We start from the raw sequence: 13,183 nt of genomic DNA, 5'->3' as shown, positions 1-13,183 counted from the left end.
ATTCAACAAGTCAACACTTATCAAGGAGAAGTAACTAAATAAATACCAAGAAGAGTCTACACTCTTAAAAATGAAAAATCTTGAAACTAAAGCCGCTTTAAAATAAACAACACTGCTTTCTCGTGGTGAAGGAAATGCACTTTATTTTTGACAGAACATTTTACTTTTTAATTTTACTAGGAATCAGCAGGTTTGTTTACACAAGACGGGTCAATCGTTCTTTGACAGCGATGACCTGAAGGGTGAGTATAAAAGTCAATCGACTGACAGCAGTTCGCTCGCGGCATCATTTCTGAAATGACAACAAAAAAAAGGACAATGCTGTCACTCAAAAAGGAGACATGAATTATCAACAGCATCTTAAATACCACAGCTCCTCACACACACACACACACACACACACACACGGTGGAGGGCGTGGCGTTGTCACACCGAGTTAAAACTGACGCTGAGGGGTCAGACCCGATGTTATCCGGGGACCGACCTTTGAAATGAGGTTTGGCAGGCATCTTATAATAATAATAATTATATATTAACCGGTAACGAGCTGCGTTTCACAGTGACTTGAGAACACTTCCACAAGCTGAGTGCTGAGGTGTAATGCAACGCCTAGGGGGGGGAGGCCATTGGTCTTACCTCATCACAGCTGGATTCTGAGCTCGAGCTCGAGCTTGAGCTTGAGCCGGATTCTTTCCCCGAGCTTTTCTTCTTTCCCTCCTTATTCTTGTCCTTCTTGACTTTGTCGCCCTTGGACTTGTCATGCTTCTTCCCCTTGCATCCGTCCTAAAAACAAATGGCAAAAAAAAAGACAGGATTGTGTTTGAGTCCAGTAATCATAATTAAACAGATTTAAGAATATTTAATAGAGATGCACCTTTTCTGACTATACAGTCACAGAATCACTAGATTCTACACCACGCTTATGAACCACACACGCCAGGCTCTCACCTTATTTCCATCCTTCTTCTTACCGTGGCCGCTCATTGTGTCTCCTGTTCGTGCACTTTCACAAACCACCGAGTCCACAGAGATGTGACTTTAAGTACCTGCATTAAACCACGCCCCCTCCAGACCACGCCCCCCAAACCACGCCTCCTTCCGGGTTCAGCTCAGGTGGACATCACAAACCTGAAAAGTGGAAAGTCTGAGCAGGATAAATTGTTTGGTAAAAGTTTACGGGTTGCTGCTGCGATATATGTACATATATCGCATTGATATATGTACATATATCGCAGCAGCATGTCATGAGTACATATCAGCAACATGTGAGTGAAGCATCCAAAGTAAAAAGTAGAATGATAATTATTACAGAAATGTATATTCACCTATTCACCTATATTCATGTCGGCCGACTGAGCAGATTTCATTTAAAATATTCGACTACACTCGCAAAATATAGTTCTTTAGGAAGTTACCAGTTCTAAATAAGTAGTACTTTTTATTATTATGAATATAGTGTTATTGTTGTTGCTGTGGCTGAACAATGCTGAAGCCATAATTATGGTTGTTGCCCAATTGATTCAATAATTGGGGAACAGGGTGTGCACGCTCTCCTTTCATAGAAAACGTGTTTGAGAATGTAGAACAGCTTTCGTGTGACGTTATCTATAATTACCAGTTGCATTATGTATACACACACACACACACACACAAACATATATACACACACACACATATATATATACATATACATATACATATATATATATATATATATATATATATATACACACACATTATATATATATATATATATATATATATATATATATACACACACACACACACATACATATATATATATATATATATATATATATATATATAAAAATTAAAAAAAAGTGAAATAAACACACTTTACTTGACAGAAAAATTTAATCCAAAAAAAGTGCCGCAGCATTTATTTCTAGGAATCGACAGATTCATTTACACATCAATGCAAGGAAAGGTGGTACTACTGCACACAGCCATGTTGTTAAACAGACAAGATCCTAAAAGACTAACAGAGCAGTCCACTCTCCCCAGGAAGCATCACTCCTGAAATGACAACAAATTATTTACAGTGTAGCCATTTACTTTGTTCTGATACTCAGGCCTACATGTAGAAAAGGACACAGGCTGTATTAATAAGCATTGTAAAAGAAGGAGAGTCAACCACAGCTCTTTTATGACTCCCCCATATCTGACCCTTTGACCTTCTCTCCCACCCTGGACTTGGCTCTTTACTCTTTAGGTCACGTGCGTGGTAAACCCATCCTTCATACGCATAAACATGTTCCCGTTTCCTCTCAATGAAGCTGCAACAAAAGATAGAAGTTTGGCTGCGGCTTAACCAGCCAAACGTGAATCTGGGATGTTTTCACTACACGACATGTATGTGAATGACACCGCGCACACAAACTGGAGGGCGAGGCTCGTCGTAGCTGATTAAAAACTGGTACTGGGGGGTAAGACCTGTTCCACCAGCCTCGTCCTACCCCTTGCTCTAGATCTTGTTGTACGCACAGCGACCTTTGACGTGAGGCGTGACGTGGATGTTTCCTGTCGAGCAGCATTTTATTGCCTTTTAGCGACTACACAGAAGTGTGTGGTGGGAACGCTTCTACCAACTGAACACTGGAAAGTAATACAAGTTTGGCCTAAAGGCTGCATTCAATATTCAATGAGCGAGAAATCCCCACAACATTTTTACTGCAGAGTTTGGCCTACCTTGTCACTGCCGGAGGAGGAGCCTGAGGAGGAGGAGGAGGAGGATGAGGAGGATGAGGAGCCCGATTTATGGCCTTCCTTGTTTCCATCCTTCGATCCCTTTTTATCCTTGTTCTTCTTCTTCTTGTGCTCTCCGCCGCCGTGGTGCTTGTGCTTTTCGTGGGACTTGCCTCCTTCAGACTTGTGCTTTTTGTCAGATTTGCCATCTTCAGACTTGTGCTTTTTGTCAGATTTGCCATCTTCAGACTTGTGCTTTTTGTCAGACTTGTCCTTGGAGCCCTCCTAAAACAAAAAACGCCAAAAGATGATTTTGAAGACATTGATTGTGTTGCATTTGAGTCCAGTAAGCTACCAAGATATAGGCATTTCATTGGCTGCAGTGTATTGTGCCGTAGAGCCGGGCAGCGAAATGGGACATGAAGCAGAAACAGAGAAGTGTTTGTAAACAAGAAACAGCTGACATTATAAAGTAGTTGCAAAATATGACTTATGAGTGCCTGGATAAGCTCTAAGGTGCATCACCAAACACCCAAACACACACACACACACACACACACACACACACACACACACACACACACACACACACACACACACACACACACACACACACACACACACACACACACACACACACACACACACACACACACACACACACACACACACACACACACACACACACACACACACACACACACACACACACACACACACACACACACACACACACACACACACACACACACACACACACACACACACACACACACACACACACACACACACACACACACACACACACCACACACACACACACACACACACACACACACACACACACACACACACACACACACACACACACACACACACACACACACACACACACACACACACACACACACACACACACACACACACACACACACACACACACACACACACACACACACACCAACCTTATCCTTGTTCTTGTTCCAGGGCCAAGTTATCTCATCCTTCTGAGCTTCTTCCTTCTTCACCTCATCCTCCCCACCTATAGCTGCACACGCGCAAAAGGAGACAGACGGTGAATACACGGAGCTGGGCTTGAAACCGGAAGTCACCCGAGACCCACATTACACGGCCATTGAAAGTCTTCCTCCTTTAAACACCGTCAACGTAAGTTGGAGCCATACCTGACGACAGATCGAAAGACATCGAGACTCCTGTTCGTGCTGCGCGCTTCACCAAACAAATGAGAGTGTCGCTGTCACACGCGTCGGGCACCCTGGGGATGGACCGCACCTTTAGCACGTGACCCACACGCGTTAAACATTCACCTCATGTGTCACACAGCAAGTTTTTTTTCTTCTTCTTTTTTTTCCCCCAGTGACTTGAGACTTCAGCGTGCAGGAATCTGATGCACAATAGAAGATTATTATTGCGAAATGACATGATCATTTGAGGGTGTGCAGGTTGTTGAATCGCCTCTAGGGGCGGCAGAGACACACCTGGAGAGAGCAACACCAGAGATTACCTGAGACACCTGAGATCAGCTGTGTTTGTATAAAGTAAGTAATACAACAATCATGCTTTGAATAGCATTCTGCAGAGGGGGCCCTTCTCAGAGGCTTTAATATTTAAATTGGAGTAAAAAGTGCAATATCTCTTTCTGAAATTTGGTGGAGTAGAAGTATACATATATAAAATAGCACACAAGGAAAACACTCCAAAAGAAAAGAATTCCTCAAAATTGTACTCACTCAAGTGCAGTACATCAGTAAATACGTGTATACTGTTCACCACTAGTTGTTGTATTATTAACTTGTTTCAGAAATGATGATATTTTTCCTTTTTAAACACGACACTGTGTAATTGCTGTGGATTAAAGGCCTTGGGAGAAGGGCCCAATGTAGTGTCCCTCTAAGATGTTTTACATTCCCAGCTGATGTTATTTCAAACTGATTGTACCAAGACAAAGTGATGAAAATATGGGAGGCATTAACCCTATTATTATTATTATTATTATTATTATTATGTGCAAGCTGTAAAATAAAGGCCCCCTAGTTCACACTTGAATTACAGTGTGTACAGTATTTCACCGGCGTGTACTAAATATTGACAGTATCAATATTTACACTGTCATTTACAGACGAATACGAAGCATTACCAACTGTTTTAGTATAACATCAGTTTGAAGCTTTATTCTCACTTCCTCCTTCAATTAGAACATGCATGTCTAAATCCAGAGCGCTCTTGAACCTGAGAAGAAAGGAGTACCTGAAGGCGGCATGAGCAGGAGACAAGGAACAAAACAAATTGAATCATATTGTTTTATTCTGCAAAGTGAGGATTTTGTATTTTCATTATTTCATGTGCTCGTGAATTTACAATTCCACAAATGTGCTTTTCATTAACAAAAAGCTACAATCATCTTTTTTTTTTCATGGTACCACCTTGATTCCTCGACGTGAACATTTCCATCGTGTCACAAATGCGTCTTCACACAGTAACCTCCGCTTTTCGTCCCGCCAGATGCGTCATCGTATTTTTCTTCTTGCATGAAATCAGGGTAGCTTATCTCAACATTATAATCAACATCCTCCAGCGTCACGTAAGCTGTGCTTTATATTAAAAGATTTTTAAAAAATCTCTGTAACATCTATTTTGATCTCCGACGTCTCGTCATTGGTACGGCTTGGGGCCTTTCAGTAGGTCACTCGAGGAGAGATGGGAGGTGGAACGGGTCCCTGCGTCTCCATACCTCCTTGGGTTGCCCAACAGTGCCTCCATTGGGCTGGGAGGTCTGCGAATGGGGAGGGGCCTATCTCCAATACTGTGTGTGGAGCCAGGGGCGGAGTAACCAGGGGCGGAGTAACCAGGGGCGGAGTAACCAGGGGCGGAGTAACTAGAGGCAGAGTGACTAGAGGCAGGGGCAGAGTGACTAGGGGCAGGGGTGGAGTAACTAAGGGCAGAGTGACTAGAGGCAGGGGCGGAGTAACTAGGGGCAGAGTGACTAGAGGCAGGGGCAGAGTGACTAGAGGCAGGGGCAGAGTGACTAGGGGCAGGGGCGGAGTAACTAAGGGCAGAGTGACTAGAGGCAGGGGCGGAGTAACTAGAGGCAGGGGCGGAGGAACTAGGGGCAGAGTGACTAGAGGCAGGGGCGGAGTAACTAGGGGCAGAGTGACTAGAGGCAGGGGTGGAGTGACCAGGGACTGAGGCCTTGGAGCCAGCTGGAGGATTCAGAGGATCCTGCTTCACGACGGGTTTGGAGGGGAGTGACGCGTAGGAGACGGCGGTGGCGGTGGCCCCGGGCTTCGAGCAGCCGCCGCCGGGAGCCGAAGGTCCGGCGTCACCGGGGCCTGAGACTCCTGTTTTCGGCTGGCCGCTCTGCTGGCCATCAGGGCATTCCTGCAATGACATCAATAAACCACCACATGTGACGGGTGTAGTGTACACGGAGAATAGAGTTACAGGAGGTGACTAGCTGGAGACAATATCATTTATATTAATAGAACACGTACACTCTTTTTCTTCTTTTCAGTCTCACTTCCTGATGAGCCAGAACTCTGGAGGCAAAACAGGGGGAAAGTAATTTAATTTCACGTCCCCATTGACAGACAACATTCAATGGTAATCCCATTTTATGAGTATTTCACCTTCTTGTCCTTCTTGTCCTTCTTGTCCTTCTTGTCCTTTTTGTTCTCCTTGTCGCTGCCACTGCAACTATCAGATGAACTGGAGCTCGAGTCCTGCTCACGCACAAAGCATGGAAAGCTCCATCAACTATGTTTTGTAAAACAAAAACAATGTGAATCCATGCGTTTCCCCTTACGGTGCAATTGTTTACCTTTTTTTTGTCCTTCTTCTTTTTCTTCTTCTTCTTGTCATCATCACTGCTAGAAGAATCCGAGTCCTTGACGGATGCAAATATGATAATTGTGTTACTGTATTATTAAAGACGTCCCGTCTTGACATACATAGGAAACTTGTGGATACATTAAGCAGGAGGCTGCGTTAACATTGTTTTACCTTCTTCTTGTCCTTCTTTTTCTTTTTCTTCTTCTTATCCTTCTTCTTCTTTTTCTTCTTCTTATCGTCATCACTCGAAGAATCGCTGCACGATTCAGAAGAAGAACCCTGCACATAAAGAGAGACGCTAATAATACAAAGACTATTTCCTGTCTCATCACCAAAGATCAAGCAAATTGATGGATGAGAGATTCTCTACCTTCTTTTTCTTCTTGTCCTTCTTCTTCTTTTTCTTGTCTTTCTTTTTCTTCTTCTTCTAAAGTAAATAAGGTGGACACGTACACATGGTGAATTGTGTAGCCGTTTGTCTCTGTTAACCTGAGTGTGTGTGTGTGTGTGTGTGTGTGTGTCATCTTACCTTGTCATCTTCACTATCAGAGGAAGAGGAGGAAGAAGAGGAGCCGTCGTCAGAAGAGCAGGGCTTCTAAAAAAGGATATCAGTCAATCAGAGAAATGCATCCTGGTTTATTAAGATTAATTCGTTAGACTATTCATGAGCATCAGGAGCGAGAGACTAATTCATTAAGTTTTCACATGTGTTTTACCTTCTTCTTCTTCTTCTTCTTCTTTTCATCTTCACTTTCAGAAGAGGAAGAGCTGGAATCCTGTAAAGAGAGCAGATTAATGCTTATTAACATAAAACAACACACCTAAAAAAGGTAGTGCACAGAAGTGTTGTAGACACAAACCTTATCTTTCTTCTTCTTCGTCTTCTTCTTCTTTTTCTTCTTCTTCTTCTTGTCCTCTTCACTATCCGAGGATGAAGAAGAGGAGGAGGAGTCCTGTTAAGAGAGAGAGTGGAGGATGATATAATAACACGATAATAACAGCACAAGTACAACAAAATGTAATATTGAAAGGTGTTGTAAACACAAACCTTATCCTTCTTCTTCTTCGTCTTCTTCTTCTTCTTCTTCTTGTCCTCTTCACTATCCGAGGATGAAGAAGAGGAGGAGGAGTCCTGTTAAGAGAGAGAGTGGAGGATGATATAATAACATGATAATAACAGCACAAGTACAACAAAATGTAATATTGAAAGGTGTTGTAGAAACAAACCTTATCCTTCTTCTTCTTCGTCTTCTTCTTTTTCTTCTTCTTCTTCTTCTTCTTGTCCTCTTCACTATCCGAGGATGAAGAAGAGGAGGAGGAGTCCTGTTAAGAGAGAGAGTGGAGGATGATATAATAACACGATAATAACAGCACAAGTACAACAATATTGAAAGGTGTTGTAAACACAAACCTTATCCTTCTTCTTCTTCTTCTTTTTCTTTTTCTTCTTCTTGTCCTCTTCACTATCCGAGGATGAAGAAGAGGAGGAGGAGTCCTGTTAAGAGAGAGAGAGTGAAGGATGATATAATAACACGATAATAACAGCACAAGTACAAAGAAATGTAATATTGAAACGTTGTGTAAACACAAACCTTATCCTTCTTCTTCTTTGTCTTCTTCTTCTTCTTCTTCTTCTTCTTCTTGTCCTCTTCACTATCCGAGGATGAAGAAGAGCAGGAGGAGGAGCTGGAATCCTGTAAAGACAGAGACCCGAGGAGGATATATTAAAAATATTAAACAATACATGTACATAAATGTGATACACAGAAGTGTATATTATACAATCCTTCTTTTTCTTCACCTTCTTCGTCTTCTTCTTCTTCTTCTTCTTCTTCTTCTTCTTCTTCTTCTTCTTCTTCTTCTTCTTCTTCTTCTTGTCATCGTCGCTCTCTGAGGAGGAGCTATCCGATGAAGAAGAGGAGGAGCTGGAGTCCTGCGAATCAGATTAAATACAAATATTCACATTGATATCCACAAACAGATCATTTTACATGTTGTATTCATCCAGCGTTATACAAATAAACTAAATGTACCGCGTATATATTAACATTATTCCAGCTCCGTATACCTTTTCTTTCTTCATCTTCTTCTTCTTCTTTTTCTTCTTGTCTTTTTTATCATCGTCACTGTCTGAGCATGAGCCAGAATCCTGTAACAAAACAAAACCAATACATGTTCTCGATTACTCGTCATCATAAGTATATTTAGCTGTACATGTTTCATCAGTACACGGTGGAGATACCTTGTCAAAAGGCCTCATTTTGTTTGTGTACATCCTATAATCACCTTTTCCTTATTCTTATTCAACTTCTTCAACTTTTTCAACTTCTTCTTCTTCTTCTCCTTCTCCTCCCCTCCTTCGCGCTCATCGTCACTCAGCTGGCCTTCTTCGATACCATCGGCGAATGCCTTCGCGCCCCCTGCTGGACCGGAAGCGCCATTACCACCAAACCACACCACACAGCCTCCGACCTTTGCGTGGTGTCTTTAATATAAGTAGTGTCTTTAATATAAGTAGCATACACGTACCAGCAGAGGACAGTTTGCCTTCTTCTTTTGCTTTAAGGTCTCGCTTGGCCTGTCGTGACCACAAAAGAAAACAATGTTTTCCATTTGCGCAATTCATATTTGTGGCACGCATACAGTATACGTGTGAGTATTTCACCTTGTCAGCACATTCATCTTTCTTTTTATCTCCCTCGGTCTCACCGTCTGCAGAAGAAGAAAAAAGAGCCCATCAGTACAGCGTCAACCTCGTGATCGTGATGTTTGCGTGTTGTCGTCTGTTTTGTTGACACTCACCAGCAGCTGAAAGAGCAGCGACGCCGCAGAGCTCGTTCCGCTCTTCGTCCTGCAGAAAATCACAAATCACGAGCTCGGGTTCATGCTGTTCCTCTAAACGGTGCACTGTGTTGTGCATTAACTAATGGAGACACTGCTCATACGTGACATCGTGAAAACTAAGCCTCGTGTACGCAGGAAACAAAGAGAAGACAAATTAAAGCTGACTCAGCATTCTTGCAATAAGTAAAATGCCCTGCGAGGTTTACGAGAGGAGCCGCTTCACCCCTGACCTGAAAAATATACTGAATCATTTGGAGGCTTCGGGCTTTAAAAAAAAAAAAAAAAAGAATACAATAAGCATTATTCACCTTTTTCTTGTCCTTCTTCTTCTTCTTTTTCTTGTCCTTCGCCTTCTCATCTTCATCGCTGTCAGAAGACGAGGAGCTGGAATCCTGTGCCAACGAATAAAATCTCTATAGATAAAGAATTAGGTTGCCAATCGCACCACAATGTGTGACTTTAGTGTGTGTTCAGCAACACAAGTCATGTATTACACTATTATGTAACCAATAAAACATACCATAAATAATGTATTGTGATTGTATTACTGTCTACTTTCCGCAGCATTGATTTACCATGCACTTGTCTTTCTTTTTCTTCTTCTTCTTCTTCTTCTTCTTCTTCTTGTCTTCCTCGCTGTCAGAGGAGGAGGATGAAGAGCTGTCTGAGGAAGACGAGCTGGAGTCCTTCTTTAACACAAACGTGGAAGAATCCGTTTGGATCATTCGTTAGAACAGACAGATGAAACCCAACATAACCATAATAATGCAACTGCATTGAGTAAAAAAAAACAACCTTCTTCTTCTTTTTCTTCTTCTTCTTTTTCTTCTTCTTCTTCTTCTTTTCATCCTCACTGTCGGAGGATGAACTGTCAGATGAGGAAGAGGACGAATCCTGGGACAGAGGAAGTACGGTAGATATGTAATAACATAAATAATTCATATTTCTGAGCGCCTGCGAACTCACTCCTCTACTAACTCTTCAAGTTAATTATCTCCATGAAACCAAACTGACCTCATACCCAAAAAATACTTTTAAAATATTTTTAAGTTTTGGTCGGTAATTTAGTCATTGCTGTTAACTAGTGGGAGGGGATTCAAAAAAGTTATTACTGCAGAAGCTGCTGTTTTATTGAAAATGTGTACGTACCTTCTTCTTTTTCTTCTTCTTGTCCTTCTTCTTCTTCTTTTTCTTCTCTTTCTTCTTGTCGTCGTCGTCATCTGACGAGATGAAATCCTGAAGCAAGACGAGGACGAGAGTTACACGATGAACAACTGAAACAGCAAAAATGGAGAAAAAAAAGGATGAATTAATGAATGAATGAATAATTAATCTCTCTCACCTGGCTTATCTTCATAACTTCTGCACAATGCTGCTCCTCTTGGCCACCAGAACCTGAGGACATTCAATAAGATAAAATGTCAATGAGAATAATATTCTGAGAGACATTTCTTTAATCACATTCTCACTGGGGCAGAAAACTAAATATTCATACAAAATCGACGCAATAGATATCAATGTAATTACAGCCATCTAAGTTTTTTTAAATTAAATACATAAAAATCTGTAAACACAGAGCTTTGTAGACATTTGTTTTACTACTATATGAAAAGGGCCAAATGTGGCCGATAATAAATATCAGAGCGTGCATGTAAGATTTTGACTGACGACAGAAGTCTCTTTTGTGTCATTGCACAATTAAACTGTCAGTTCAGACCATCATGAATAATGTGCAAATGTGCGTTGCACTTACTAGTTATGATAACACTGTCCCAGGCGTACTCTTTCTCTCCTTCTTCGTTCTTCTTCTTCTTCTTCTTCTTTTTCTTCTTCTTCTTGTCATCCTGCAAGGACACGTTGATTCTTTCAAAACAGTATACGTTTAGATATATATTCACACTTTTATTGTACGTCTGCTCGTGTGTGAAGCTTGTTTGCAAAGCGAGTGTTGGAAATATATATAAAGATAAAGTCATTTAGCATCAGGGTTGGGTGTAACTCTACTAGTTACACATTAAGAATGATTCGCCTTCAATACAGTTAGATAACAAACGTCCACACCTACTGTGGAGAGGAAGCACAAAACAAGATATGAGTGTTGATATGCACGCACTGTACGAGTGACCATCGTTACACACATACTGGATGCATGAGCATACAGAATATGCAATTATAACGACATATACTGGATGCATTAGTATACAGCATGTGCAATTGTAATGACGTGCTGTGGTAGATACAGACGTTGCTTAACACATTGCCGATGGGTGTGTTTCCCCTCCTGTCAGTCACCACCTGTTATCGGATCCTGGAGCCTCCGCCTTGAAATACCTTCCAATGTCCACGTCCACCGACTTTTACGCTTTCTGCTATTGACATGTTTCTTTTTATTATTCGTCTGAGTGCGTGAGTAGAGTCCCATCAGAGGTACACAGATGGGCGGCGGCCCCTGTTTGCGGAACGCTTGTTTAAAGCGTTCGAGAGCCGAGTCGCTCGTTTTTCCTGAATCACCTGATTTTCCACCTCCCACGCGCTCCGTGAAGGCAACACGCCATCGTGCGATTGCAGTCACTTGAAACGTGGTGAAGACAAAGAGGTGAATACTAAATGAGTTTTGAGATTTGAGCTCATTCAAAAGCTGAAACTGTTGACAAATCACACCTGGGGAAGGTTGTCTCTGCTAAAAGACACAATAAAAGCTCCATTATATATAAAGCCACCCTAAATATTATCATAAGACACTGTATTGTGAAGCTTTGACAATATCCTCACCTGAGACAGTGACATAGTTAGAAGTGACTATCAATGTGAGCTGAAGGGAAACAGGTTGTGCTCGTGGCCAAGGACTAAATCCAGCAACGCTGCAGGAAAGACTCGTGAAGGATTTACATAAACAAAACTGCATCGTGGAAACGTCACTTCGGCAGTCCCTCGAACTCCTTTCATAGGAGACGTGCTGCTTTCAATGTGTGTGTGTGTGCGTGTGTGCGTGTGTGTGTGTGTATGTGCGTGTGTCATGTTAGAGCAAGTCGGCGTCTGCATGGAAGCAATAACATTCTATAAACCACGTGATCCTTGAGCCTGAGGCGTAACCACAACTCACCTCGCTGTCACTGTCTGAAGAGCTGCTGGAGGAGGAGGAGGAGGAGGAGGAGGAGGAGGATGAGGATGATGATGATGATGAGGAAGAAGAGGAAGATGATGAGCTGTAATCCTGTTAAGAAAGAAGCGGGGAAGTTGTCGATCAAGTCAGTTGAACAGGTTTTTTTTTTTTTATGCCTTTCTTTTGTTGGTGAAAGTGTTAAAGGAGAAACCAAACCAATGAGTCACTACACACACACACACACACACACACACGCGCCGGAGCGAGGCTTTTGTCCTCGGCGGTAGCGCACACGCCCATTCCAGCATTTCTTTCCAGATGAAAGCAAAAGTTGACAGTTGATCTGCATTATGAACATTAATTTCATTGCCAGCGCTGCCCTGTTGTGACTGGCTGTTGCTAGGTGCAGAGCACACCGCACTCGTCACTCAGGAGTCAGGACTTGTGATTGCAGCCGAGAATCAAGGCAACACCTTCAGGAAGCCATCGGACCAACTGACCTCAGAGAACACGGTGTCATCCTAGTGGGCATGAGGAGGCTGGGCGTTTGTCAGCAGAGAAAATACTGAATAATGGCAAGATAAGCTTTTTGAGACACATACTTTCTTCTTCTTCTTCGTTTTCTTCTTCAGCTTCTTCTTCTTCTTCTTCTTGTCTTTCTTGCCGATACCCTCATCCTCG

At 42.2% G+C, this 13,183-nt stretch overlaps 2 protein-coding genes and 1 long non-coding RNA gene across 4 annotated transcripts; all 3 read right to left on the bottom strand.

The window, feature by feature from the left end:
• Positions 1-116: 116 nt before the first annotated feature.
• wu:fb18f06 (dehydrin HIRD11) lies at positions 117-4,048 on the bottom strand. 2 transcript variants are annotated; one of them, XR_004610679.1, is made up of 6 exons: positions 3,891-4,048; positions 3,672-3,754; positions 2,710-2,991; positions 949-1,128; positions 637-783; positions 117-292 (listed from the first exon to the last, which is right to left on the bottom strand). XR_004610679.1 is itself a non-coding variant. In XM_034547764.1 (4 exons), exons 1-4 carry the CDS (start codon positions 3,910-3,912, stop codon positions 2,032-2,034), a joined length of 393 nt encoding a protein of 130 aa, XP_034403655.1. In that variant the 5' UTR covers positions 3,913-4,044; the 3' UTR covers positions 1,862-2,031. The 2 variants fall into 2 exon arrangements, 1 of the variants encoding a protein (XP_034403655.1); XM_034547764.1 differs by lacking the exons at positions 117-292; positions 637-783; positions 949-1,128 and adding an exon at positions 1,862-2,037 and having other exon boundaries at positions 3,891-4,044.
• Positions 4,049-6,962: 2,914 nt separating this feature from the next.
• On the bottom strand, positions 6,963-7,367 carry LOC117741531. The gene is made up of 3 exons (XR_004610743.1): positions 7,272-7,367; positions 7,085-7,150; positions 6,963-6,982 (listed from the first exon to the last, which is right to left on the bottom strand). It is a non-coding gene; the product is annotated as an uncharacterized LOC117741531 (long non-coding RNA).
• Positions 7,368-7,967: 600 nt separating this feature from the next.
• LOC117741814 (protein FAM133-like) lies at positions 7,968-12,623 on the bottom strand. The gene is made up of 15 exons (XM_034549041.1): positions 12,503-12,623; positions 11,153-11,243; positions 10,742-10,794; positions 10,549-10,635; positions 10,195-10,293; positions 9,975-10,088; positions 9,708-9,791; positions 9,358-9,406; positions 9,221-9,267; positions 9,085-9,133; positions 8,842-8,975; positions 8,624-8,704; positions 8,378-8,488; positions 8,210-8,249; positions 7,968-7,987 (listed from the first exon to the last, which is right to left on the bottom strand). The coding sequence occupies exons 3-15, from the start codon at positions 10,754-10,756 to the stop codon at positions 7,968-7,970; spliced, it is 930 nt and encodes a 309-aa protein (XP_034404932.1). The 5' UTR covers positions 10,757-10,794; positions 11,153-11,243; positions 12,503-12,623.
• Between the last annotated feature and the right edge of the window lie 560 nt (positions 12,624-13,183).

Source organism: Cyclopterus lumpus, chromosome 13 (genome assembly GCF_009769545.1).
Source record: "Cyclopterus lumpus isolate fCycLum1 chromosome 13, fCycLum1.pri, whole genome shotgun sequence".
NCBI classification, from domain to species: domain Eukaryota; kingdom Metazoa; phylum Chordata; class Actinopteri; order Perciformes; family Cyclopteridae; genus Cyclopterus; species Cyclopterus lumpus.
Note: the sequence above shows the minus strand (reverse complement) of the source record. Positions and strands in the feature narration are given on the sequence as shown.

What these genes read in the sequence shown, in the direction of transcription:
- LOC117741814 (XM_034549041.1), bottom strand. An exon ending in AGAAGAAGAAAAAGAAGAAG is followed by an intron (nt 10,294 to 10,548) that starts GTACGTACACAT and finishes CCTCTGTCCCAG; the next exon opens with GATTCGTCCTCTTCCTCATC. An exon ending in AGAAGAAGAAGAAGAAGAAG is followed by an intron (nt 8,250 to 8,377) that starts AAGAAGAAGAAG and finishes CTGTCTTTACAG; the next exon opens with GATTCCAGCTCCTCCTCCTG.
- wu:fb18f06 (XM_034547764.1), bottom strand. Translation starts at nt 3,912, where the DNA reads ATGTCTTTCGATCTGTCGTCAG. An exon ending in GTCTTTCGATCTGTCGTCAG is followed by an intron (nt 3,755 to 3,890) that starts GTATGGCTCCAA and finishes GCGCGTGTGCAG; the next exon opens with CTATAGGTGGGGAGGATGAG. An exon ending in GGAACAAGAACAAGGATAAG is followed by an intron (nt 2,992 to 3,671) that starts GTTGGTGTGTGT and finishes TTTTTGTTTTAG; the next exon opens with GAGGGCTCCAAGGACAAGTC.